We start from the raw sequence: 24,234 nt of genomic DNA on the forward strand, positions 1-24,234 counted from the left end.
TGATTGTACATTCAAGTCTCATGCTGTGAAAAAGAAAATTCATTCATGCTGTGAATTTAAAAAGTGTCATTGGACAGATAAAAGGTTCATTGTATGCAAAAACAGAAATCTTATTTTACAAAAAAGAGAGACATGGTTTTAAGATTTATTGAGCACAATTTATTTTATGTTTAGGCTATTGAGACAATGTTTATCTCATTGTATTTATGCTCAATGTATTTTGTTTTGGTTTTAAATAAACTAAACTAAACATTTTGAACACTTAAATATTGCTATGTTTTTTCCTTATATGTGCCCCCCTGAAAAAACACTGGCCCCACCTCGGCCCCCCCTAGTAATTTTGGTCTAGAACCGCCACTGGGTTCAAGCTACACTACCGTTCAAAAGTTTGGGGTCACCCAGACAATTTTGTGTTTTCCATGAAAAGTCACACTTTTATTTACCACCCTAAGTTGTAAAATGAATAGAAAATATAGTCAAGACATTTTTCTGGCCATTTTGAGCATTTAATCGACCCCACAAATGTGATGCTCCAGAAACTCAATCTGCTCAAAGGAAGGTCAGTTTTATAGCTTCTCTAAAGAGCTCAACTGTTTTCAGCTGTGCTAACATGATTGTACAAGGGTTTTCTAATCATCCATTAGCCTTCTGAGGCAATGAGCAAACACATTGTACCATTAGAACACTGGAGTGAGAGTTGCTGGAAATGGGCCTCTATACACCTATGGAGATATTGCACCAAAAACCAGACATTTGCAGCTAGAATAGTCATTTAGCACATTAGCAATGCATAGAGTGGATTTCCGATTAGTTTAAAGTGATCTTCATTGAAAAGAACAGTGCTTTTCTTTCAAAAATAAGGACATTTCAAAAGTGACCCCAAACTTTTGAACGGTAGTGTATTTTGCCAGGAAGGATATAGCAACTCATATAATCAATCACTCTTTACAACCGTGCTGAGCAGAAAAGCATCTCAGCATACAACAGAAAACAGAAGAACACGTTGGGTTCCACTCCTGCAGCCAAGAACAGGGATCTTAGAATCAAGAACAAGTTCCTATTAAAGTGGCCGGTGAGTGTATGAAGTGAACAATTCAAAACCTCTGCTGCATTTTATTAGAAACGATGTAGAACCATGTTGGGAAATTGACTTCCGAACTTTTTTTTTTGGTCCCAAACACATTTAAAAAGTTTCCTCCTCTTAAAAAATACTCACAACTGCACCTTTATTTCTTACTCCTACAAATGATAAAGATTATGTAGAAATTATTTTAAAAAATAACACCCATTTCAGAACCTGCCTTCTGGTACAGAATGTTTGTTGGTATTTGGATTTTCCTCCTGTCAGTCATTTTAGACACACCCCCCCAACCCCTCTTCGATTTTGGAACATGTCCCCTGTGGATATGGCGGTCCCACTATATGTACCACTGTTTTCTTTTTAAAAAATTAAAAATTTCTTTTCTGTATTTTGCTCTTCAATGAGTAACAGGGTTGAGATGTGTGGGATTTTTTGGTTTATTTTTGAGCATAGAAAAAAAAAAAATGTAGTTAACCTTCATTCATGCTAACATGAGGGCATTAAAAGACATTCCAATAAATTAATCATTTACTTTCAATAATCAATAATCCAAAATGTTCAGTATGACCTCAATTTCACATCATTGAAAATAAACACGTAACACATAGGAGCTGAAACTGCTTCTTCTGCGCATGATGCATTACTCACAATTTAGTTGTTTCTGGATAAGCAATTACAAAATATGTTCAAAATGTGTTTGAGCTGTGTATTTAAGTGCTTTAGTAAGAAACATTTTAAAGCTTGGTAGTTTTTAAAGGACAAAATATCAAGCATCAGCTAATACTCAAGGTTTTAATGTCTATACCAGCAATATAAAAGAAGAAAGCATAGTATTGTGCCATCTTTAATTTTTATAGCTAAACCAAAAAGCCTCGCCACACAAACACTCAAGCGCACAGTGAAATTTAACCTCTGCATCGAACCCATAAACACGCACGGTGGTGTAGTGGTTAGCACTGTCGCCTCACAGTAAAAAGGTTCTGGGTTCGAGCCTAGTGACTGATGGGGGACCTTTCTGTGTGGAGTTTGTATGTTCTCCCCCGGGTTTCCTCCGGGTGCTCCAGTTTCCCCCACAGTCCAAAGACATGCGGTTAGGTTAACACAGGATGGCCTTGGGCTGAAGTGCCCTTGAGCAGGGTACCTAACCCCTAACTGCTCCCCGGGCGCTGAAATGCAGAGGTCGAATTTCACTGTGCTTGAGTGTGCATGTGACAAAGTCGTCGTCTTCTTCTTGGAGTCCAAATCAATGAAGGTTGGGAGTTGTTTTCTTCTTCTTCTTGGAGTCCAATCACTGAAGGTTGGGAGTTTTTCTTCTTCTTGGAGTCCAAATCAATGAAAGTTGGGAGTTGTTTTCTTCTTCTTCTTGGAGTCCAAATCAATGAAGGTTGGGAGTTGTTTTCTTCTTCTTCTTGGAATCCAATCACTGAAGGTTGGGAGTTGTTTTCTTCTTCTTCTTGGAATCCAATCACTGAAGGTTGGGAGTTTTCTTCTTCTTCCTGGAGTCCAAATCAATGAAGGTTGGGGGTTGTTTTCTTCTTCTTCTTGGAGTCCAAATCAGTGAAGGTTGGGAGTTTTCTTCTTCTTCGAGTCCAAATCACTGAAGGTTGGGAGTTTTCTTCTTCTTCCTGGAGTCCAAATCAATGAAGGTTGGGGGTTGTTTTCTTCTTCTTCTTGGAGTCCAATCACTGAAGGTTGGGAGTTTTTCTTCTTCTTGGAGTCCAAATCAGTGAAGGTTGGGAGTTTTCTTCTTCTTCGAGTCCAAATCAATGAAGGTTGGGAGTTTTCTTCTTGGAGTCCAAATCAATGAAGATCGGGAGTTGTTTTCTTCTTGGAGTCCAATCACTGAAGGTTGGGAGTTTTTCTTCTTCTTGGAGTCCAATTCAATGAAGGTTGGGAGTTTTCTTCTTCCCAAAGCAGTGGGGAGATATGCTACAGCACCCAGGGAGCAGTTGGGGGTTAGGTGCCTTGCTCAAGGGCACTTCAGCCCAACCTCAGCCCATGGCTGCCCCATGTTAACCTAACCATGTCTTTGGACTGTGGGGGAAACCAGAGCACCCGGAGGAAACCCATGGAGACACAGGGAGAACATGCAAACCCCACACTTACTCTACTCACTATACATTATTTTTCTAAGTGCTATTGAGTTTCTAAAGATATTTAACTGCAAATTAAGCATCAGGATCGTTCAGAATGTAAATATATTATGCTCGGATTTTTACACATTCCAACCAGACACAAGTTTAACCATAACTAAGTGACAAAGATGAATTTGATGAATGGTGGAATGTGTCCATGATCAGATTTTACCGTATGCAACTTTAATGAAACAAAATGACAACCTTTTATTTTTTCCCTATTTTTATTCAAATTCAAAATATGAAATGAGAAACACATCATACATGAAAAATAAAGTAGTAAAGAATGTCAGAGTGCCTCTTGGTGAAATCTTCAGGGTTAGTATAAAGGAAAAAAAAGTGAATTAAAAATGGCACGTCATAGCTCAATGCTCGTCAGAACAAAATGACATTAAAAAGAAATTATTCATTCTGGTCTGCTTAACAAAAGGAAAATAAAAACCTTATAATAAGATAATGTTCGGCTTTAGACACGATTTTAACAACAGATTCTGATTTCTGTGATCATAATGATGAGAAAATATATCCAGCAAAACCGAGACTGAAATCCAAGGAAGAGTCAGGACACGCGTTTCTATATCGAGTCACAGCTGAAGGGAACAGAACATCGACCCGAAACCTGTCCTGAGGTCAGTCAGCAGAGTCCATGAAGGTCCGAATGCTTCCCTTCTTGAGGAACATGAACCATCCATCCATCCTGATCATTGCTTACATGACGTATTACAAAACTAAGTTTGACTGGGACACTGTTCCACTCAGTCGTCTGCCTCATTATGGGCAAACGGGAAGCTTTGGGAGATCAGCAACAGGAAATGGTGGCCGTTTTCTAAACGCATTCATGTGAGATTATGAACAGTGATGAAGTTGATGACAATGAAATCCAAACCCACGCCTCGTCGCCCTGATTTTGCTGAGGGTCAACAAGGGCGGGGCTTAATACGTCGGCCAATCGCAAACCTGATCACATTAACTACCTTTGGTTTAATTAGAAATGCATAGGAAAATAAATAAATAAATCTAAAACACCACTCAAAATTACGGAAGCCGCGAGAGGCCCTTCATATAATCTTTTTTTTATTCACCTTGTTATCCCGAGATAACGACATAATTAATTCAGGATCTCAAGAAAACAACACAACTAATTCGAGATCTCGAGAAAACAAAATTATTTCATGATCTCAGCTGGATCACTGCATCTCTGTCGGTAGAGACGAAGCCGGGCCAGTCTTCTGCGGAGGTGCCGCGGACTAATTTTGAAATGATCCCTTATTAAAAGACTTAATGCAATCTCTCCCTGTGTCAACCCCTGATCAAAATATTGCCTTATTAGGTGATCGATTATTCCAGACATTCTAATGACCAAAGTTGCGTCTATACAGAATGAGAAATAGCCCCAAAGTCAGCATATCACAAGTCTCTTGGTGCACCTGAATGAACCATTTCTCAGCTGTTTACTCGAGATCATGAAATAATTGTTTTGCTTTCTCGAGATCTCAAAATAACGGTTTTGTTTTCTCGAAATCTCGAATTAGTTGTGTTGTTTACTCGAGATCCTGAATTAATTATGTCGTTATCTCGGAATAACGGTTTTGTTTTCTCGAGATCTCGAATTAGTTGTGTTGTTTTCTCGAGATCCTGAATTAATTACGTCGTTATCTCGGAATAACGGTTCTGTTTTCTCGAGATCTCGAATTAGTTGTGTTGTTTACTCGAGCTCCTGAATTAATTATGTTGTTCTCGGAATAACGGTTTTGTTTTCTCGAGATCTCGAATTAGTTGTGTTGTTTTCTCGAGATCCTGAATTAATTATGTCGTTATCTCGGAATAACGGTTTTGTTTTCTCGAGATCTCAAATTAGTTGTGTTGTTTTCTCGAGATCCTGAATTAATTACGTCGTTATCTCGGAATAACGGTTTTGTTTTCTCGAGATCTCGAATTAGTTGTGTTGTTTACTTGAGCTCCTGAATTAATTATGTCGTTCTCAGAATAACGGTTTTGTTTTCTCGAGATCTCGAATTAGTTGCGTTGTTTTCTCGAGATCCTGAATTATGTCGTTATCTCGGGATAACAAGGTGAATAAAAAAAAAAAGGATTATATGAAGGGCCTCTCGCGGCTTCCGTACAAAATAATAATAGTTTAAAAGAAAAAAAAACCAACACCTGCAGACGTACTACGATGAGACACGGACAGGAAGTTATAACGTTCGGGCTTTATGCTTATACAGAGCTAGTTCATGACGTCTGAGGGGGGAGGAGAGGAATAATAATAATAATAAAAAAATAGCACAAGCCCCTGACAGCCAGCCATTCTTGATGTGGTCTTGAACATAAATAGCAAGTGAATTGATGATAAACTGATAATTAGCATTAAGGCTAACATTCCCTCAACAGAACCAGCAACCTTCACCAAACTATTATAATGTATCCGAAGTTTGTGTGTGTGAACCACATGTAAGGTTTCTCCTCGTAACATTCATTTACGCCCTTTTCCCCTTCGATTAAATATTTCCTGTAGATTGTTTTGTTTCAAGCACATGACCATTGTCACGCAAGTGACAGTTTAGTTATTTCCGACTGAACTGGTTTGTTGAACACACATTCCATTCGGTCCCTGATGACCGAAGTTATATAAAGGGAGGAACCCCTTCCTAAATTTATGTCGAAGACACGTTTTTACTGACTTAATATTATTCGCTGAAATTCCTTTGCTTTATTTTTAAGCTGGTGAAATGTTCACGAGGTCATGTGATCACGTTTGCGATTGGCTGACTGAAATCCTGGACCAGTGACTTGTGCCAGTTTCCCTTTTCAAACTTCATTCATTCAATATCAAAGCACATTTCGCAGTATTGCGCCTTGAGAAATGTTAAACCCAAAATAACGCTGTTCAGCCGACAGCTCGGTCCAGTACGAGTTCTGCGTAAAGACAGGAAGCTGCAGGTGAGCAGGAACGGTGGACATTTTTTTCAGATATCGGATTGTAACTGTGGGGAATATTTACAGGACACACAGAGGAAGTTGCGTCGCAGCTCTGTGTTTAAGAGCCGTTCTCCTCTTTCGCCTGCTTGGAGGCCGGAGCGTCAGCGTCTGTGCCGTTGGACTCGAGGGCTCGCTTCTTCGGTGCCGGGGGTTCTGTAAGATTGAGATTTGGGGAGGGGGAGGGAGCAGTAAGTTCTCCAAAGAGTTAAAGACAGAATAATCAGTTGCAGATGTATGGACTTTAACACATTATTCGATCACGCGAATGCAGAAATGATCACACAGCACTTTGCTGAAAATAGGTGTCTTACGATAATAATAATAATTTTTAAAAATCGCATTGTATCACAAGCGCGCGTGTGTGTGTGTGTGTGTGTGTGTGGTGGACAAGGGACCCGAAGCACTAAAAGACCAGCGATCGTGTTCATACCACTGGTTGAAGAAAATCCACCATCAGCAACCAGAAGGTGTTTCATTATCTGCCAATGCAGCAGCTACAGGTTTACCTCAATGCACTAGTTCTAACGTTTTTCCTTCTGGTTGCATATGACATCACATCCACCTCATTAGATATGCAAGACATGAAGTGGTGGTCAGCTGAGCTCACTGTTCACACAGCGTTACTGTCACTGGGGCAGAGGTGGACAGTAACGAAGTATACTTACTTGAGTACTGTACTTAAGTACACTTTTTCAGTATCTGTACTTTACTTGAGGAGGGTTTTTTTTTTTTTGGGGGGGGGGGGGGGGGGGGACATAACTTTAACTTCACTATATTTGAAAGAAATATCGTACTTTTCGCTCCACTACATTTCTATCAAGGTCCTCGTTCCTATGAAGCAGCTCTGAAAGCGGATGTTTTTTTTCTTTTCTTTTCTAAAGCGTGATGGTTTTTTCGCAGGCGACACTGAGGCAGTCTATCAGTAATCACTAGGGTCACGTCACGTCCATAGACTGGATAAAATCAAGATCAGTGATTTCTCAGCAGCGTTATTTAACACGATTGCTCAGTTGATGGCAGAATGGAAGGAGGCGGTTCTTCTGGAGAACGCACGCACTCATGGCTTTACCTAGAACCCATGTTTCGGTCTTCTGAAAGGATTAAAGATTCGTTTTGTTTTAAACGTTTGCCAAAAACGAACCACATCACGGCCTACAAAAACTCGCCGTCCAACCTGCGGAAGCATATCGAGGGATATAAACGTTTTATTCCAAGAGAACGCTTGCAGTGAATTGTCTGTGCTTTTAGCGCTAGCGATAACGTTGCAATATAGTGGTGTGTCGTTCACGAACGAACCGTTCTTTTTGAACAAGTCTTCGAGGTGAACGACTAGAACTAGTTCGCGCTGCCTCTCGTTCTCCGTCGTTCGTGAATCAGCAGTCTCTGCTCGCTGGCAGCAGGGCGGTCGCTGAATCTCAGTCTTTGGCGAATCAGCAGGATCTGTTCAGTAGCAGAAGGGCGTCCAACTTGCATTTTGATCTGTGCAGAGCAGCGCCACTTTACTTCTTTAAGGGCTATCTGAGCCCTATTATCAGAGCGTTGACACATGCCAGGTCTTTAGTTTACAATTTAGAGCTCTCACTCAGCAATACATTTCAGTTCACAGCGAACGAGCGAACAGCCAGCAGCCAGCCTGCCGTTCGCTGAATACGATGACTTGTAAAGTTGTTTATTCTCTGAAATGAGTGCTGCTGTTAAATAAGCAATTTTTTTTTTTTTGCTCAATGGGTTTGAGAGAACAACTGCATAGCCGGCAGACCATGGCTCTACTAAAATAAATATAAAAACAGCTTTATTCTCATCTACATTTAATTAACTTTCAGAGCTTTGTTTATGTAGTCTTTTTCAGATAATGCTAGGATAATGTTTTTCTTCCATCTTTTTCTCAAGCACATTGTAATGTATGAAAATCTATTGTGGATGGCACCTCTGCCGCCTCTCGTTCACTCAAGATGAACTAAACTTCGGACGACAGCCATTGTTGTGCCGCTTTGGTGTGACGTCATCAAAATGAACGAGTGAACGAACTGAACGAACGAATTTCTTTGCTGAACTGACCGACATGAACGAACTGGCGGAAATGAATCGCCATGTCCCACCAATATTGCAATAGCTATGCAGTCTGGTTAGTCAAATGACTTTCTATGGATTTGCCCGCCAAGTTGCCGTAGCCTTATCCACAGCTAACGTTTACACACAGCTAGTTAACTTGGACACCGTTAGTTAGCATGTAAAAACAGAGTCACACTAACATGAATAACGTTAACTTATCTGAAGTCCTTTCAGAAATATGTTTTAGCATAATCTTGCCAAATAAACAGAATGTAGAAATCTTTCTTTTCTAGTAACATTAGCTACACAATATGATTTCAAGTTTGAAAAGAGTTTGCTAGCATGTCAGGTGGAGCTTCAGCGCTACAGGTTCTATAAGCTAGTCAGTAAATCCAGTCGGTTGCTTCAGAGGCATTCGGTTTTGTAAGCGTTGTGGCAATAATACAACGACGCGCTGACAGAAAATGTACTTTTAATACTTGCGTATTCTTAAAAGCAAGTACTTCAGTAAACTTCAGTAAAAATTTGACTGGACAACTTGCACTTGTATCGGAGTCACATTTGACCAGCGGGATCTGTACTTTGACTTCAGTAATGAAGTTGGGGACTTTGTCCATCTCTGCACTGGGACGCCTTGACAGTCGTTAAAACGCCCTACGCTTGCTTTGTTTCACACTACTCGAATCAATCAAACCGTCAAACTGATAAGTTTCTTCCGGGTTCCTTGTGAAGTGACCGAGCAAAGGATTTTACTAAAAGACAACAAGAAAGATGGCTCTTGAACCTTTCACTGTGATGGAAAGGAAACAAAGTCGAAGAACGCTCAAGTTCGCAGTGACCACTTCGTGAAAGGTTTGTAAATTCCTCTGATTTTTCGTTTGGATTTGCAAAGGACTTGTTGTAGAACGTTTGATCGTAGGTCACCACTTTATTTATGGTTTTCACTTTATCAGGACGTCCTAGCAATTTTTACAAGGACGATGATGTAGATCGGGCTCCGACACAGAGATATGATAAGCCAGACGAACCACGTAAACACAAAAGCAGAGTTCATGAATTAACAGCATGAAACTGGTTCCACGGCCGTGCAGTTACAGTGAGCCGCGATAACTTCTTCGTCCTGTCTGACCTACCCCCAGGAGTTTAAAGGGGTTTCTGTGGATCTTTGCGAATGATTTACCTGGAACAGAAGAGCAGGGAGGACTGAGAATCGAGTGGCTGGGTATTTTTTTTTTTTAAAACACACCCGATACTAAAACTTGCAGCATCCTAGCAAACACCGCAAAGAAGTGTACAAAAAGCCCAGAAATTCCTCCCTACCCGGGCAAAAACGATACAAGATTCATCTTGTAGTGTCCTGCAGTGTTATAGTCGAGTCACTAAACCTCGAGTCCGAGTCCAGTCTCGAGTCCCTAGCGTTCAAGTCCAAGTCATTAAAGAAAATTTCAAGTTGAGTCCAAGAACAAGACTCCAACTGCACCATTTGACAGTGGCTGTTGCTGCCTTTAGGTGACACCATTTACAGCCCAAGAGTCGATCTGATGCACACAGGTGCGACACACTGGCACAAAAATTAACGTAGATATAAATATCTTATGCCAAATTATGATGGCATGTTACAAAAGAGTCCTCGTCTCCAATTTATGAGTCCGAGTCATCAGTGCTCAAGTCCAAGTCCAGTCACGAGTCCTTAAAGTGCATATCACGGGTAAATTCAGGAGCATGATCAATGTAATTCTCCTATTTTATATTAAACTTTGGTCAAATATCTGTAACATTCTGCATTCTCTGCAATTTTTTTTTTTACCTTGCGCAATACCAGAAATTTTCAGTTGAAATCGAGCCATTTGAGGCGAATTGGTCCGCCTCTGAAAAAACTTTGCATTTGGATTTCCCGGCAAACATTGATTTTCGTGACGTCGCGTGCGGGACGCCTCCTTCTGAATCCTACGCCAGCGCTGGTTTGTTTATGAGAAAACGACCTGCTGGTTTTCTGCAAATTTCTTCAACGTTATCGTGTAATTATTAAAATGGTTAACAGATGTATCGTAGGACGGTGCAGCAACACCAATCTTGATGGGATTAGTACTCGTCGTTTTCCAAAAGACCGGACAATGAGAGAGAAATGGGAGCGCTTGGTCTACACAGGCTGTGCACTGAAACCGTGCAAAGCTCTCGCAGCCTGCTGGCGACGTCACAAATCTGGCTCCAGACTCCCTTGGGATTTTTCCAGGCACGTTTTGTTATTTTATTCTTTTCTGCTGTAGACAGACGGCCTTGTCCAGAAGGGTAATTTTGCACGAGTGTATAAAGGGGCATACTTTCATATTAAAAAAAAAACCAACACAAAATTGGTCCAGAATGTGCAGTTTAAAATCAGGGCTCAAATTGGACTCGCGTACTACAAGTAGGGCTGGGTTCAAAAGATCGATCCACGATCCGATATCAATTCACGTTCAAAAAATACAAGATCGATTCAAAAATGTGTGGATCGATCTCTTCCAGGTGGCTATAGGCACTATTTTCTCAACCGCACAAGGACCGCTATAAAAAGCGGGTGCTGGCAAACGAAACCAAAACTTAAGAACGCGAGATGGCTGAAGCTGCACAGCTAAAATCACTGCCTGGCCTGAAAGCTGATGTATGGCATTACTTTGGATTCAAACATTACGAGGACAGAGACGAAGTCGATAGAACAAAAGCAGTGTGCAAACTGTGCCACATAGAGGTAAGATATAGTGGCAATACAACCAACAGGGATGTGATTTGGGGCTGGTGAAATTATCTGAAAATTTTAGCCGGGGGTCTGGGGGCCACAGGTCCCCAGCTAGTCCAGGGCAGTGCCCTGCTGGGGGGACAAGGGAGGGCGAAGCCCCCCGAAGCTCCTGGGTTCTGGGGTTACCCTGACCCCAGGGTAACTTCTAAGCAACTGAAGGCCTCTCTCACATTGGCTAATGTTAATGTTCATGAGTCCACTGAACAACAATGGTGTGCATGGCAGGGTTGCAAGGAGAAAGCCACTGCTCTCCAAAAAGAACATTGCTGCTCGTCTGCAGTTTGCTAAAGATCATGTGGACAAGCCAGAAGGCTATTGGAAAAATGTTTTGTGGACGGATGAGACCAAAATAGAACTTTTTGTTTTAAATGAGAAGCGTTATGTTTGGAGAAAGGAAAACACTGCATTCCAGCATAAGAACCTTATCCCATCTGTGAAACATGGTGGTGATTTATGTTACCCTGGGTTCTGGGGTTACCCTGGGGACTCACTTTTCGGGTTAAACTCCCACCACTCCCCCTCTCCCTAGCTTTTGTTTTGTTTTCACTGAGTAACCATTTTGATTTGTCAACTAGAGTCGTGATTTAAACTGCTGTTTCTTCGGACGTAACTAAAACAAACAAATAAAAACTGCCCCTTCTTTTCTCCTCAGAAGGTTTAGCCTCCGATGCTAACCTTTTCACCACAGCTTTCATAGCGTGCGCATGCGCATCCAGGAAGCAACAGATGGCGCGAGGCCCCGTTGCCACGGCAACCTTCTTCACTCCGTCGCACGTGCAGTGACACCATCACCACTCACAGGCTTATTATGGGGAAAGAAATGAGCTGGGTTGTTTTTTATTCTTCCCCATGTTTATTTACTTTAAAAACACACACCAAACTGATGATCAGGTGCATCTTTACGCTCGATCACGGAGGCTGCCATCTTTCAACTCTTTGTTTGAAGCGAGCTTACGTACAGCTATTTAACAAGCGCGTTCATTGGTTGTTACAGAGCGATGGGCCAATCACGTACCTCGTTTCATCTCAATGACGGAATTACTGAAAGTCGGAACGAATAGGATATGAATGCGGATTTTTGAGCGAAAAATCGGAATTTTTTTTTTTTTTTTTTAATTTTGAGGTGAAAAAAGCGGAATTCCGCGAATTCGCGGAAAAATCACATCCCTGAACCAATCTCCGCAACCACTTATCCAGGCACCACGCCGACACAGTTTCAGCTAAACCTGCGGCGAATCAAACTGCACTGGAGAAGGCATTTGGTGTTAAATTACATGCACAAACACATATGGGGCTGCTCCTGTCAATAGGGACAGTTTACTTTAAAGTGACAATCCAGCAATATCCAAGTAGATCGATATCGAATCGGATCGTGACCTTATGAATCGGAATCAAATTGATCCACGAAATCTGGATCGATTCCCAGCTCTAACTACAAGCCTGGCGTCCTGACCCCCAGATCTTTAACCCAGCCACATATAAAAAGCCGCACTCCTCCATGCTCTTCCAGGTTTTCATCTGCGTCCCCGTGCAGAACGACGTCTGCAGCACCAGGTAGTTTGAGATGTCGGGGGAACTCAACGGATGGATAAATTTTCCAATTCCTTTACTCGCGTATAAGGCTCCATCCCACCGCAGAGAGCAACTTTCTGAAGGTATCTAGACCTTGCGTTGATCTCAAAACCGTGAAAGTATTCACAGACCGGTTCACTAGCTCTTTGCATAACAGCAGCCAAATCGGTTTGTCTGACCACCACTTCACTCACTCGCAAGCAAGTCATGTGACTGAATACAACCTCGAGTCACTTGCAGACTTCAATGGTGGACGACCTAAACTGTGTTTGAGAGATTTATTAAAAGGAAAAAAAAACACCACCGTAGCTGTTCTTTAACAAGCTCTTATAAATTTTTGTGGGATAACTAGAAAGAAGAAAAAAAAAAATTCTATTCCAGGAAAATAATCAACTCTGGTGTGGAAACATTAAGCTTTGTTAAATCCTATCCTATAACAGGGTTCTCCACGGATTGAAAATATAGGGGGGTGGGGGTCAATAGGATGACCTTGAAACAAATTTGCATACACTTACATGTGTCATTTGCATAAAACACTCTCAAATAGTAATCATTTAGAATAGAGGAATCAGTTGGACTGGTACAAAACACATCATACATCAAACATTACACACTTACACATCATATTCAGCCAAACAAGAACGGTGCTATCTATAGAGATCTTGCAGTCACGTGACCGGAAAGTACACAACTGCCATCTTGTCGGTCAAAAACACCGCTGAATACTGCTGCACTCGTGTACAGAATGGATCAATTTCAACCGACGGACTACACGGCTCATTTTTCTAATGAACAGATAATTAGATACATGTCTAAAATAAACGATCTACAGATTAGTGACCCTTATGGCTTTCCGGACGGAGTTTTCACGACCAGATTTTGAACTGCCAGCGGAATACCCGGACGTGTATAATTACCTCATTAACTTTCCCTCACTGTTCAGTGGTGAAGCACTGCGTGCTTATAAATCTCTGGACAGTTATCTCTACAGAAATTCAGGATGTGTCAGCGACTCAGATGTGGCATCTTGTAAACAAGAAAATAATCCTCATTGGATGAGTAAGTCACTTAAGTATTGAGTATAGCACTGACCAACCGATTATAGAATAGAATAAGGTAATTCCAGCTGTAATTCCAAATCGTCCGTCTTGTTTACATGGATCTGGCGTTGGAGAGGTAGAGGCTTAGCAGTGGAGATTTCAGTAGCTGTTTTCTGAGCTTAGTCAACAGGCCGGCTCTGCCTGCAGCCTCGCTTTTGCTTCCGCTCCCGACGCCGCCTCCTTCGCTTTGCTTCCGATAACAATCCACGGAGACCCCGCTGGTCTCGCTATCTCGTCCGGAATGTTGTGCATGCGATGGAAATCGCTACAAACCATCATTTTCTGCTGGAAACCAATGTCCAGTAAGTCCATACGGTTGTAGTGGATATTGAAGTCCGGTACAGACGAACAACACGCAAAAATACACACAAAAAACATAAAAACCGTGCACAGGTAGGGAGAGCTTGTAGCCGCAGCCGTTGTAGTAGAATTGTATATAGTAGGGTTTTCCAGAAGAAAAGGTAGAAGTAAAAGCAGAAGTAGAAGGCGGCGGAATATGGCGTTTGACCGACAAGATGGCGTCTGTCACAATCTGGATCGGCTGTGACGTCACACGCAAGTGCTCCATAACGATACTGCAGTAATCAGCCATCTTTGAGAGGGGAGAGTTATATTTAGTACGGTACGTGTGATTTGTCAGCCACAATCACATGATCGAAATGACCAATGATAGTTTTCGTAGTAGAATCATCACGGGGAAAACGCGTTATGATCGCCGAAGTTGTAGTCATGGAGAAACAAGAAACAAAATTGTAATCTGGAAATTGTTAAACTAGTCTGTTTAAAAAGATCAAATCTTACCTTCACCCTCTTCATAGTAAAGCCATTTGTACTTTTCACTCCACTGCGGATACCATCCGGATCTACGATGCTTCTTGTTGTCACTCAGCTTAGGAACTTCGCTTGTGGCATCGCTAGTAGTAGCCTGACCAGAGATCTTACGCCGTTTTGGATCGATGTTTTCGATGTCGACAGTGGAACGCTTGCACGTAAAACCGAATCGCTCGAGAGACATTTCGACAGAGTGTACGCACTTCGAGCTACAGTATCACTGACAGCCAGGTTATATCCTCACGGTTTTATAGGCAATATCACGCTTGCCGCACCAACTTTGAACTTTTTGTTTTTATCCTTTATTTCTCTGCCGACAATAACAATCAGTTATCTCGAACTTTGTGTCGATGCACACGTTATTATAAAAGGTGTGTTATCGCCCGGCGCAAGAACAATGTGTCAAAAACGCCGAAGTGTGAAACGCTTTTCTTAGACTATAATCGTCAGACTGACTAAACTAATTGCTGGTAAATGAGTTTCACACTCGGGTGTTGTCGCGTTGTCAGTACTCCAACAGAGAAAGGCTATCCGTCACAAAGAAAACAAAGGGACGTCTCTTCCTTTTGTAAAGGGGCGGCAGAAATTAAACGGGGGCGGGAATCACAGAAAGGGGGGCGGCCCGCACCTCTAAAACCCCTCGTGGAGAACCCTGCTACAACCAAGTGGTTTATTCTTGACATACTTCTGTTTGGAGACTCTGAGCCCGCTTCCTTCTTACCTGCGTCTCCGCCGTCACCGCCTTCGTCATCACTGTCGAATTTAGTCTTCTTGCCCTGGAACTGCGTCTGCTCTCGTCCTCCTCGGTCCTTACGGCCACCCCGCCCTCTGCCGCGACCCCTGTGCCCTCCTGCAGAGACCGAGTTTGATATCAACACGTCATTTCTACTCCAGCTGAAAGAGACAAATAAGCCCCGCCTTATTTCTTTGGCTGTCCAATCAGTGTCTAGCACCTGTTGCTTTTCAGCATTACGTCACTTTAAAGGTGCATCAGTGTTTCCCATGAACGTATTTTTGGGTTAACTGCATATGAAAGATTCTCAAACTGATTTCGTTTGTTTATACAAAAAAAAAAAAATTATAATTAATAACCAAATGATAAACATTGTATGGTGTGAGCTTGGCGTTCAGCCTGAAACCTTTTCCTCCTTTGCGTTTGTTGAGTGATTCCTGCTGGTTCTCGATGATCTTCTTTAGAGTCTCCAGCTCGACGTCTCCCTCAAGCACCTCCCACTGCACCACTTTATCTTTAATCTTCAGCTCGGAGCCCCCGGCTGCTTCCTGAGCCTTCTGCAGGGCCGCCTTCGCATCTGAGCGGAACAGGATGGTGCCCTGAGTACAGGGAGAGCAAAATGAGTGCGTGCGCGTGTGTATATCTATCTATCTATCTATCTATCTATCTATCTATCTATCTATCTATCTATCTATCTCTGGATCAGTCTAGAACTCAGGGTGCATTTCGCATCCGAGATAAACCTCGTGTTATTTTCCACAAAAGAAATCTTTATTGAACCAGTTTTGAACAATAATGCAAATTATGACAAACTTTCACCAATAGCGATGCTTGATCTACATTTTAGACCCAATTTATCCAGGAAACATTAACTAAATGACTCCCACCCTTCCCCCCCCATCACTGGCCGTCTTCAACTCCTGATTCGTCCATTCAACTGGAATAAACAGGAAGTGATTCCAAAAAACAGATTGTTAGATGGTGCTTATTCACTGTTATAAAGTCTATTTTCTGTATTATGTGAAATTTCAGTAATTAAAAAAGATATACAATTTATATTGTCACGTTCTTGTCAACTCTGTTATCAGACCGCATAAAATCCACAAAAGACTTTTAACAATACGCATGACCCCTGCACCGAGTGATGTCACGTCCTCTGGCAGGAAACTTCCGAAAGGCAGTGAGGTATGTTACGTTTCTTCTCTCGTTAATTTGAACAAAATGTTGAGGATTTTACACCAACAGTAGATTAACAAGATCAACTGTGAGCTACTGCTCACTTACATTAGCCTGGCTAACGCGACTTCAAAGCTCTGCGAGCATTTGGTCTGGCAAAGTTATTAAGCCAAACCGTTTCCCAGAGCCCGTGGTTGACCCGCCTCCCTGAAATGCCTCAGTTTGCTACTGGTCGAAGCCAGAAAAGGCTGTGACAAAGCTTAAACTAATCACATCACTCTTTCCTCTGACGTATGTGACGCGACGGAAACTGCTTGAGTAACTGGTAGATTAAACTCTTACCGAAGCCGGTCGGGAGCAAGGCGAAAACGTCCTTCCTTTCAATAAATACCTCCAGGGCTGCTCTTTGCTCCGTTTTCAATGAGAACTTCCCGTTGAATGCTTTCAATACAGCATCTACCGCTGTAAACAATCTATGGCTTCCGGTCGCAGTTCTACTACGTCACTGCCTTGAACACGCCTCTACCCAGGGCCGTTGGAGATGATCAAAGTTGATTGGTTCCCGATTTTTCGGGAGCTTGGAAATGCTGTAGATAGCCTGCCTGGCCAGACTAAGCTCGCAACAGGCCCTCGTGTTGCGTCACACTTAGGATGGGCGGGCCCAGGCTATACTTACGTATCCTCCCGCTCCCACTTATATCAGAAAGTAAGTGATCGAAGGAATAGGACACTTATTATGAATGTTGACTTCAACAAATAATTAACCCTGAAACAAATAAGTAAAGAGCCGTGTCTCTCCGCAGGGGTTTCAAACAGCATCCTGGGAAACTGTCATTTTGAAATCGCATCAAAATCCACCCTATATGTTTCATAAATACATTCAGTCGGTAAACAGGAAGTCGATGTGCGACAGACCTGAAAACGGTACACATGATATCGAACCCCAAGCTGAAGCTCGGTACCAAATATCACGCAGTTGTGATTTGTAGTTGCTGAGAAAAGTGTTATGAAAATTTTGTAAATCCACGCTATACATTTCGTAAATACATTGTCGGTAAAGAGGAAGTTGATATGCGACAGACCTGAAAACGGTATACACGGTATAGAACCCCAAGCTGAAATTTGGTACCAAGTCATGGTTTTCCCCAAAGCGTTTTAGCGTATTGGGCCCGATTCGCTTAGTCGCTTGAGTTAAAATCCGATACGCTTAGATTTATACTGATACGTTAAATTTCCTACCCACAAGTAACTAGATACATAGGAGAGCAAATAACAGAACCATTTACATACTGATTGATATTTGTGTTCAACAAGCCGTCTTTTTTTCCAATGTTTGTGTTGATTCTGTCAAAGTAATATGTCCGCGTGGTACGATGTAAACAAACTAATCTGTTGGCAGTGTCAAGATCATGTGTTCAAACCGTCCAATAAAAATATCGAAAGAAACCGTCAGACATCCCGGAATTTTCCGATTCATTATAAGCGATCTCACTGGCTGCTGATGTTGTCCCGCACCAGACGGACAAAGCCGACTGATTTTAATCACAAAAGTTTGACCTCATCTATTATCACTCATGCATGGGTTTATAAGCACAATCTTTCTGCAAACTTAAATATACACTACCGTTCAAAAGTTTGGGGTCACTTTGAAATGTCCTTATTTTTGAAAGAAAAGCACTGTTCTTTTCAATGAAGATCACTTTAAACTAATCAGAAATCCACTCTATACATTGCTAATGTGGTAAATGACTATTCTAGCTGCAAATGTCTGGTTTTTGGTGCAATATCTCCATAGGTGTATAGAGGCCCATTTCCAGCAACTCTCACTCCAGTGTTCTAATGGTACAATGTGTTTGCTCATTGCCTCAGAAGGCTAATGGATGATTAGAAAACCCTTGTACAATCATGTTAGCACAGCTGAAAACAGTTGAGCTCTTTAGAGAAGCTATAAAACTGACCTTCCTTTGAGCAGATTGAGTTTCTGGAGCATCACATTTGTGGGGTCGATTAAATGCTCAAAATGGCCAGAAAAATGTCTTGACTATATTTTCTATTCGTTTTACAACTTATGGTGGTAAATAAAAAAGTGTGACTTCATGGAAAACACAAAATTGTCTAGGTGACCCCAAACTTTTGAACGGTAGTGTATGAATTAAGTTTTCTTTTCCTTTAAATACGTGTTTTAATCTTAATCTAGTCCATTTAATCAAGTGCCAAAATTTCTCATCTCATTATCTCTAGCCGCTTTATCCTGTTCTACAAGGTCGCAGGCAAGCTGGAGCCTATCCCAGCTGACTACGGGCGAAAGGCGGGGTACACCCTGGACAAGTCGCCAGGTCATCACAGGGCTGACACATAGACACAGACAACCATTCACACTCACATTCACACCTACGGTCAATTTAGAGTCACCAGTTAACCTAACCTGCATGTCTTTGGACTGTGGGGGAAACCGGAGCACCCGGAGGAAACCCACGCGGACACGGGGAGAACATGCAAACTCCACACAGAAAGGCACTCGCCGGCCATGGGACTCGAACCCGGACCTTCTTGCTGTGAGGCGACAGCGCTAACCACTACACCACCGTGCCGCCCCAGTGCCAAAATTTAAACTTTATAATATGCAGCTGCCTTACTTTTCTTTTCAGTGTATCTTCGTTATACATATATTACAGTAATTGCATCAGAAACATTCTAAATCATTACAGTTAGAGTAATACAGCAACTTATTTTAAGGTGGCAGGTCTTAGGTTCAGATCCCTTTGTGATCAACAGGAGGTCATGATGATTCATTGGATTGCATAAGATGGCGCAAACCACTGTTCATACTGTAGTTTCATGTAGATTTTTGTTACAACACTCCTTGATCAGAGATAATTAAGGGATCCCCGTAGATTTTCAATCCATCATATACCTCAGTAATCTAGAACAAAACAGTTTAACTGGCATGCTGAAGTTTAAGGTGAAATTTCAAATGTGTTTACATTAATACTATTTAGGTCAGAAATAATTGAAATGCTGGTAAAATCGATCCTATAATCATGTAACGAAAACCTCTGAGACTCTGAAAATGCACCTGAGAGCATCTATTTTCAAAACATTTTCCAGGGGGGCCGTGCCCCCGGACCCCCCTAGTTTCGCGTCGCACCATTGGCGCTCAATCGTCTGTTTATCATCATGCCAGAATTTAGGGCTTAATTTTTTTCTGGGGAAAACACTGCAAGTACCTATGATTTGTGGTTGCTGAGAAAAAAGGTGTTTCGGACAGACGGCGATACGGACAGAGATAAACCAGTATAAACTATTGTGATAGAGTGAATCTCTCACTCATTTTCTTTTTTAAAAACGATATCATTAAAATCCATACAATTCTGTTTTTTTTTTTTTGTTTGTTTTGTTAAATACATGCCGTGTGGTAGCTAGTTTGAGGTTAGCATATGGAGTTAAGACACAAAATGGTGGAAAAACGTCAACTCCATCATCGTCCATTCTGTTAACCGATTGCCCAGTTTAACGACAACGGAGCTGACAATGACCATGGATGCAAACGGCGCGCCTTTTGGCGGATGCCACCTTTTTCACGGCTGTCTGGGGGACTTGTGTGAATCGCGTAGATCTGATGAGGTTTTTTTTTTGGGGGGGGGGGGGGGGGGTTGGAGTGTCTGATTACAATTTCATCAAAGTAAATTCTGTATTAAAATTACTAAATAAGCAAATGCCGTTACAGTCCACGAAACATAGGAAGTATAAGAAAACAGTAAATCAGAAAGCTGCACACGTAAAGCCAATTATGTAACTTGTTGGACTGATGGAAATCCTTGCGCGTGCAGTGAACTGCAGCCAGCAGCAGATAATGGCACGCAGCCAATTGTTACGCAATTACGCAAGTTACGTAATTGGTTTTACATGCGCAGCTTTCTGATTTACTGTTTTCTTCTCATACTTATACTTCCTATGTTTCATGGACTGTAACGGCATTTGCTTATTTAGTAATTTTAATACAGAATGTACTTTGATGAAATTATAATCAGACACTCCAATGCCCCCCCCCCCCAAAAAAAAACTCACCGGATCTGCACGATTCACACAAGTCCCCCAGACAGCCGTGAAAAAGGCGGCATCCGCCAAAAGGCGCGCCGTTTGCATCCATGAATGACCAACAGAGTCAACACCCGAAACGTACTCGCAAATTATAGAAATGGGCCGTGTATGACTAAAAGCAACTTCTAATGCACTTCACTCCAAATGTAACTCACAAAGCAACAGTACTCGGCTTGTGTGATGTAACAACTTGAAACGATCTAACGACGTTTATTCTTATTACATTACCAATTGTGAAAGTTCGCGTTAGTTTGGCATGAACACCTGGAGACCATAACTGTGGGAAGAAAATGCTGGACCCTGTGCAAACGATGGGGGAACGACACCTTTGTTACGCTGCAATTTGACCATTTTTTGTATTTGGACTTGACGGAAAACACTGTAACCCCTATAAATCACAGTTCTAACTAAAAATCTTTCCCACAGTGCACTGCAGGCCACACCTCTGTAGCTCCTCTGGCGAAGTCGATCCATTTGATCTGAGCGTGCTCGGCAAAGATACCGTGGAAATCCTCTCGAGAAACGTTATCCAGCTCACCGGAAAACTTCAGCACACAGCCTCTCTGCTCTTCCAGAGATTTCTGGAAACACAAAGTCATTAAAGAGGGAGCCGTTCTGACACGTCGGCAGTTTATCAGCCTCATTTACAACAAATCATGACAGGAGAAGTGTAAAGACAGACAGGATTGTTCTGTGCAGACCGTAAACCGAGTCCTGGGACGAGCACAGGACAGTGTTTATGATTACAGCAACAGTGAAGCAATGGGGAGACTTGGGCATAAACTTTACATCGTGTGCGCGCTTTTGAGTAATAAACTCACCATCTCCTCCTTCTCAGCCTGCTTCTGCTTCTCCTCTTTTTCACTGAAAATCAAAAAATTGATCATTTCTTTCAGAGAAACAAGGGACGTTAAAATTCCACACAAGTAACCACATTCAGCATGGGACCGTGAAACGGGCGTGGCTAGATCACATGGTCAGAGATGTTATAACAGAGGAGACAAACCACTTTCTATGGGAAAAGCCTGGAACACCAAAAACGGCGCTTGTATGCACATGTCCCGCCCCTCTCCCCAAAAAGCCAATAATGTCCTTTATTGAAGCATTTCACATGACCTGTGGATTTGTTTATCCAGCCAGGCTGTGTGTTTGCCAGCGACTGGCACAAGCCCAATTCAGATAAACTTGTAGAAGTTCCATTGAAAAGAACAATGCCAGAGACCTGTAGCGCTTTTGGATGTAATAACAGACGTGGAGATCAGCCTGGTTTAACTTTTCACCGCTTCCCGGTGAACCCAGAAAGACGAGAAAAATGGCGAGCTGGAGTTAAACAGGGGAAAAAAAAAAAAAAAACATGCCCGTGTGTGTGGAGAACATTTTATAAAATCAGGTTAGCACTGAAAGCTCTGTGCAGCGTTAAAAATGGAGATCTTGGATGTGGGCTTTAGATGTGATGTATTTTATTAGATCTAATGCTTGGTGAGCCTAGCAGCATGTTTGTTATGTACTGATAATGTAGAAGAGGCTAAACACCATAAATATGCTAGATCTAGGCCCTGGCTTGTTTATTACTATTAGAAGTCCACGTTTCAGCTAAAGTAAGGTATTTCTTTAATCGGGAATTTCACATAACATTGACACGAAACCTGCCTCGAAATATCAGTAGGCATCTGGACTTTTGTCTACCTTCAGCATCTCCGGTGTATTTAGAAATCCAAAAATACTAAATAGTTCAGGATGTTGTCGTGTCCCAAATCCAGTAGCTGGTTTGCTGAACACTTTTCAAGTGGAAAAAATACATTTGTGGGTAAATTAAGAAGCCGCCACCTTTATTTTTGTCACATGTCCACTCAAGCTAATAGTAGCAGTCGCTAATAGCTCTACTAGTGCAGCCAGTGAAATCGCTCGGAAAAGAATGAAATGATGGACTACTATCAGTTGAATTGTTACTGCAGCTATAAGTTGTGTAATGATGTACCATTTCGAGCTCTCTCCCAAACTTCGTATTTCATGAATACAGATAATCCATACAAACACGAGGCGTGTTGGTGTTCGTTTATCCGTTTCAAACCACGTGACCACAGCACTCCGATGGAACCGAGGCGGTTTACTGAGAAAAGAGATCAGAGTCCAGTCTTCTTTAATTCTATTTACTCAAGACCAGGGCTTGTGAAGTCACAGCTTAAATTAACTTGCCCTTTCCCCTTCAGTGATCTGGCTCGCCCACAGCGTCACTTTTACAGTCTGGCCTCTGCTTCAAAGCAATCAAGTCCCTTCTGTGACTGATGATGCGATTACGATAGATATCATCCACCTAGATACTGGGGAGTCATTTTGGGCGGCATGGTGGTGTAGTGAGGCGACAGCGCTAACCACAGCAAGAAGGTTCTGGGTTCGAGCCAGCGGCTGACGGGGGCCTTTCTGTGTGGAGTTTGCATGTTGTCTGCATGGGTTTCCTCCGGGTGCTCCGGTTTCCCCCACAGTCCAAAGACATGCAGTTAGGTTAACGTGGGGCGGCCTTGGGCTCAAGTGCCCTTGAGCAAGGTACCTGACCCCTGACTGCTCCCCGGGTGCTCTGGTGTGGCTGCCCACTGCTCTGGGTGTGCACGCACGTGTGTTCACTGCTTCAGATGGGTTAAATGCAGAGAATGAATCTCACTGTGCTTGAAGCGTGCATGTGACAAAGGTTTCTCTTTCTGGTTAAGAGTACGCTATGTGCATTTTGGTTGTGGCGTAGCTCCGGACGTCGGTTTCCTTGAGGTTTTGGTCTGCTATGAGTGATGCCTGTGCGCCTCGCTATGGACCGCAGTGAGCTCGTTGCTCTTTTTAGCATCAGGATTGTCCAGCGCTCTGTGCGACGGTGCTTCTGTGCCTGCTTTGTGGATCCATGGCATGGCGTTCTGGGTGGCGTTGCCTGGCAGCTGTGTGATTTATCTTCATGCGCCTTTTAGTGCAGGGATCCCAGCAGTAATTGAAAAAAATAGAGGAATGTAAGAAACTATCACCGGGCGGCACGGTGGTGTAGGCTAGTGGTTAGCGCTGTCGCCTCACAGCAAGAAGGTCCGGGTTCGAGCCCCGTGGCCGGCGAGGGCCTTTCTGTGTGGAGTTTGCATGTTCTCCCCGTGTCCGCGTGGGTTTCCTCCGGGTGCTCCGGTTTCCCCCACAGTCCAAAGACATGCAGGTTAGGTTAACTGGTGACTCTAAATTGACCGTAGGTGTGAATGGTTGTCTGTGTCTATGTGTCAGCCCTGTGATGACCTGGCGACTTGTCCAGGGTGTACCCCGCCTTTCGCCCGTAGTCAGCTGGGATAGGCTCCAGCTTGCCTGCGACCCTGTAGAAGGATAAAGCGGCTAGAGATAATGAGATGAGAAGAAACTATCAGCAGGGGTCAAGGGGGCTGCAAGCCCCCTGAAGCTGTTGAGATTTTAACATTTAAAGATGCTATAGAACACATTTTTTACATAGATTTAACATAGAAAAGCAACAGAATTTAACCATAATGTGTATCTATTTGATGCCACATTTTGTAATCAATGACATAAGTGGCAAAAAAAAAATTAGATGAAAATGTAGCTTTGAAGAATATACTTGCCTAAATATTCCACTGATTTTGTTATAACAATAGTATCCATAGGTCATCTCATTTGTTTATTTTTTTGTTTCAAGTTAATGTCAAAACTAGTCTAATATAAGCCAC

The 24,234-nt window shown here is 42.4% G+C and overlaps 1 protein-coding gene across 2 annotated transcripts in view; it reads right to left on the reverse strand.

Annotated features, from left to right (window-relative positions):
- Nucleotides 1–3,421: 3,421 nt before the first annotated feature.
- ssb (small RNA binding exonuclease protection factor La) overlaps nucleotides 3,422–24,234 on the reverse strand; it is a 46,748-nt gene continuing 25,935 nt past the window's right edge. The window contains exons 8-12 of one of the 2 annotated variants that reach the window (XM_060920101.1): nucleotides 21,358–21,400; nucleotides 20,980–21,117; nucleotides 15,666–15,858; nucleotides 15,248–15,376; nucleotides 3,422–6,348 (exon numbers count right to left, since the gene is read on the reverse strand). In XM_060920101.1, the coding sequence (XP_060776084.1) occupies nucleotides 6,254–6,348; nucleotides 15,248–15,376; nucleotides 15,666–15,858; nucleotides 20,980–21,117; nucleotides 21,358–21,400 (598 nt within the window). In that variant the 3' untranslated portion in view covers nucleotides 3,422–6,253. Of the gene's footprint in view, nucleotides 6,349–15,247; nucleotides 15,421–15,665; nucleotides 15,859–20,979; nucleotides 21,118–21,357; nucleotides 21,401–24,234 lie in introns of those variants that run through there. The other variant, XM_060920102.1, reaches the window with a different exon arrangement.

Source organism: Neoarius graeffei, chromosome 4, assembly GCF_027579695.1.
Source record: "Neoarius graeffei isolate fNeoGra1 chromosome 4, fNeoGra1.pri, whole genome shotgun sequence".
In the NCBI taxonomy this organism is placed as follows: Eukaryota; Metazoa; Chordata; class Actinopteri; order Siluriformes; family Ariidae; genus Neoarius; species Neoarius graeffei.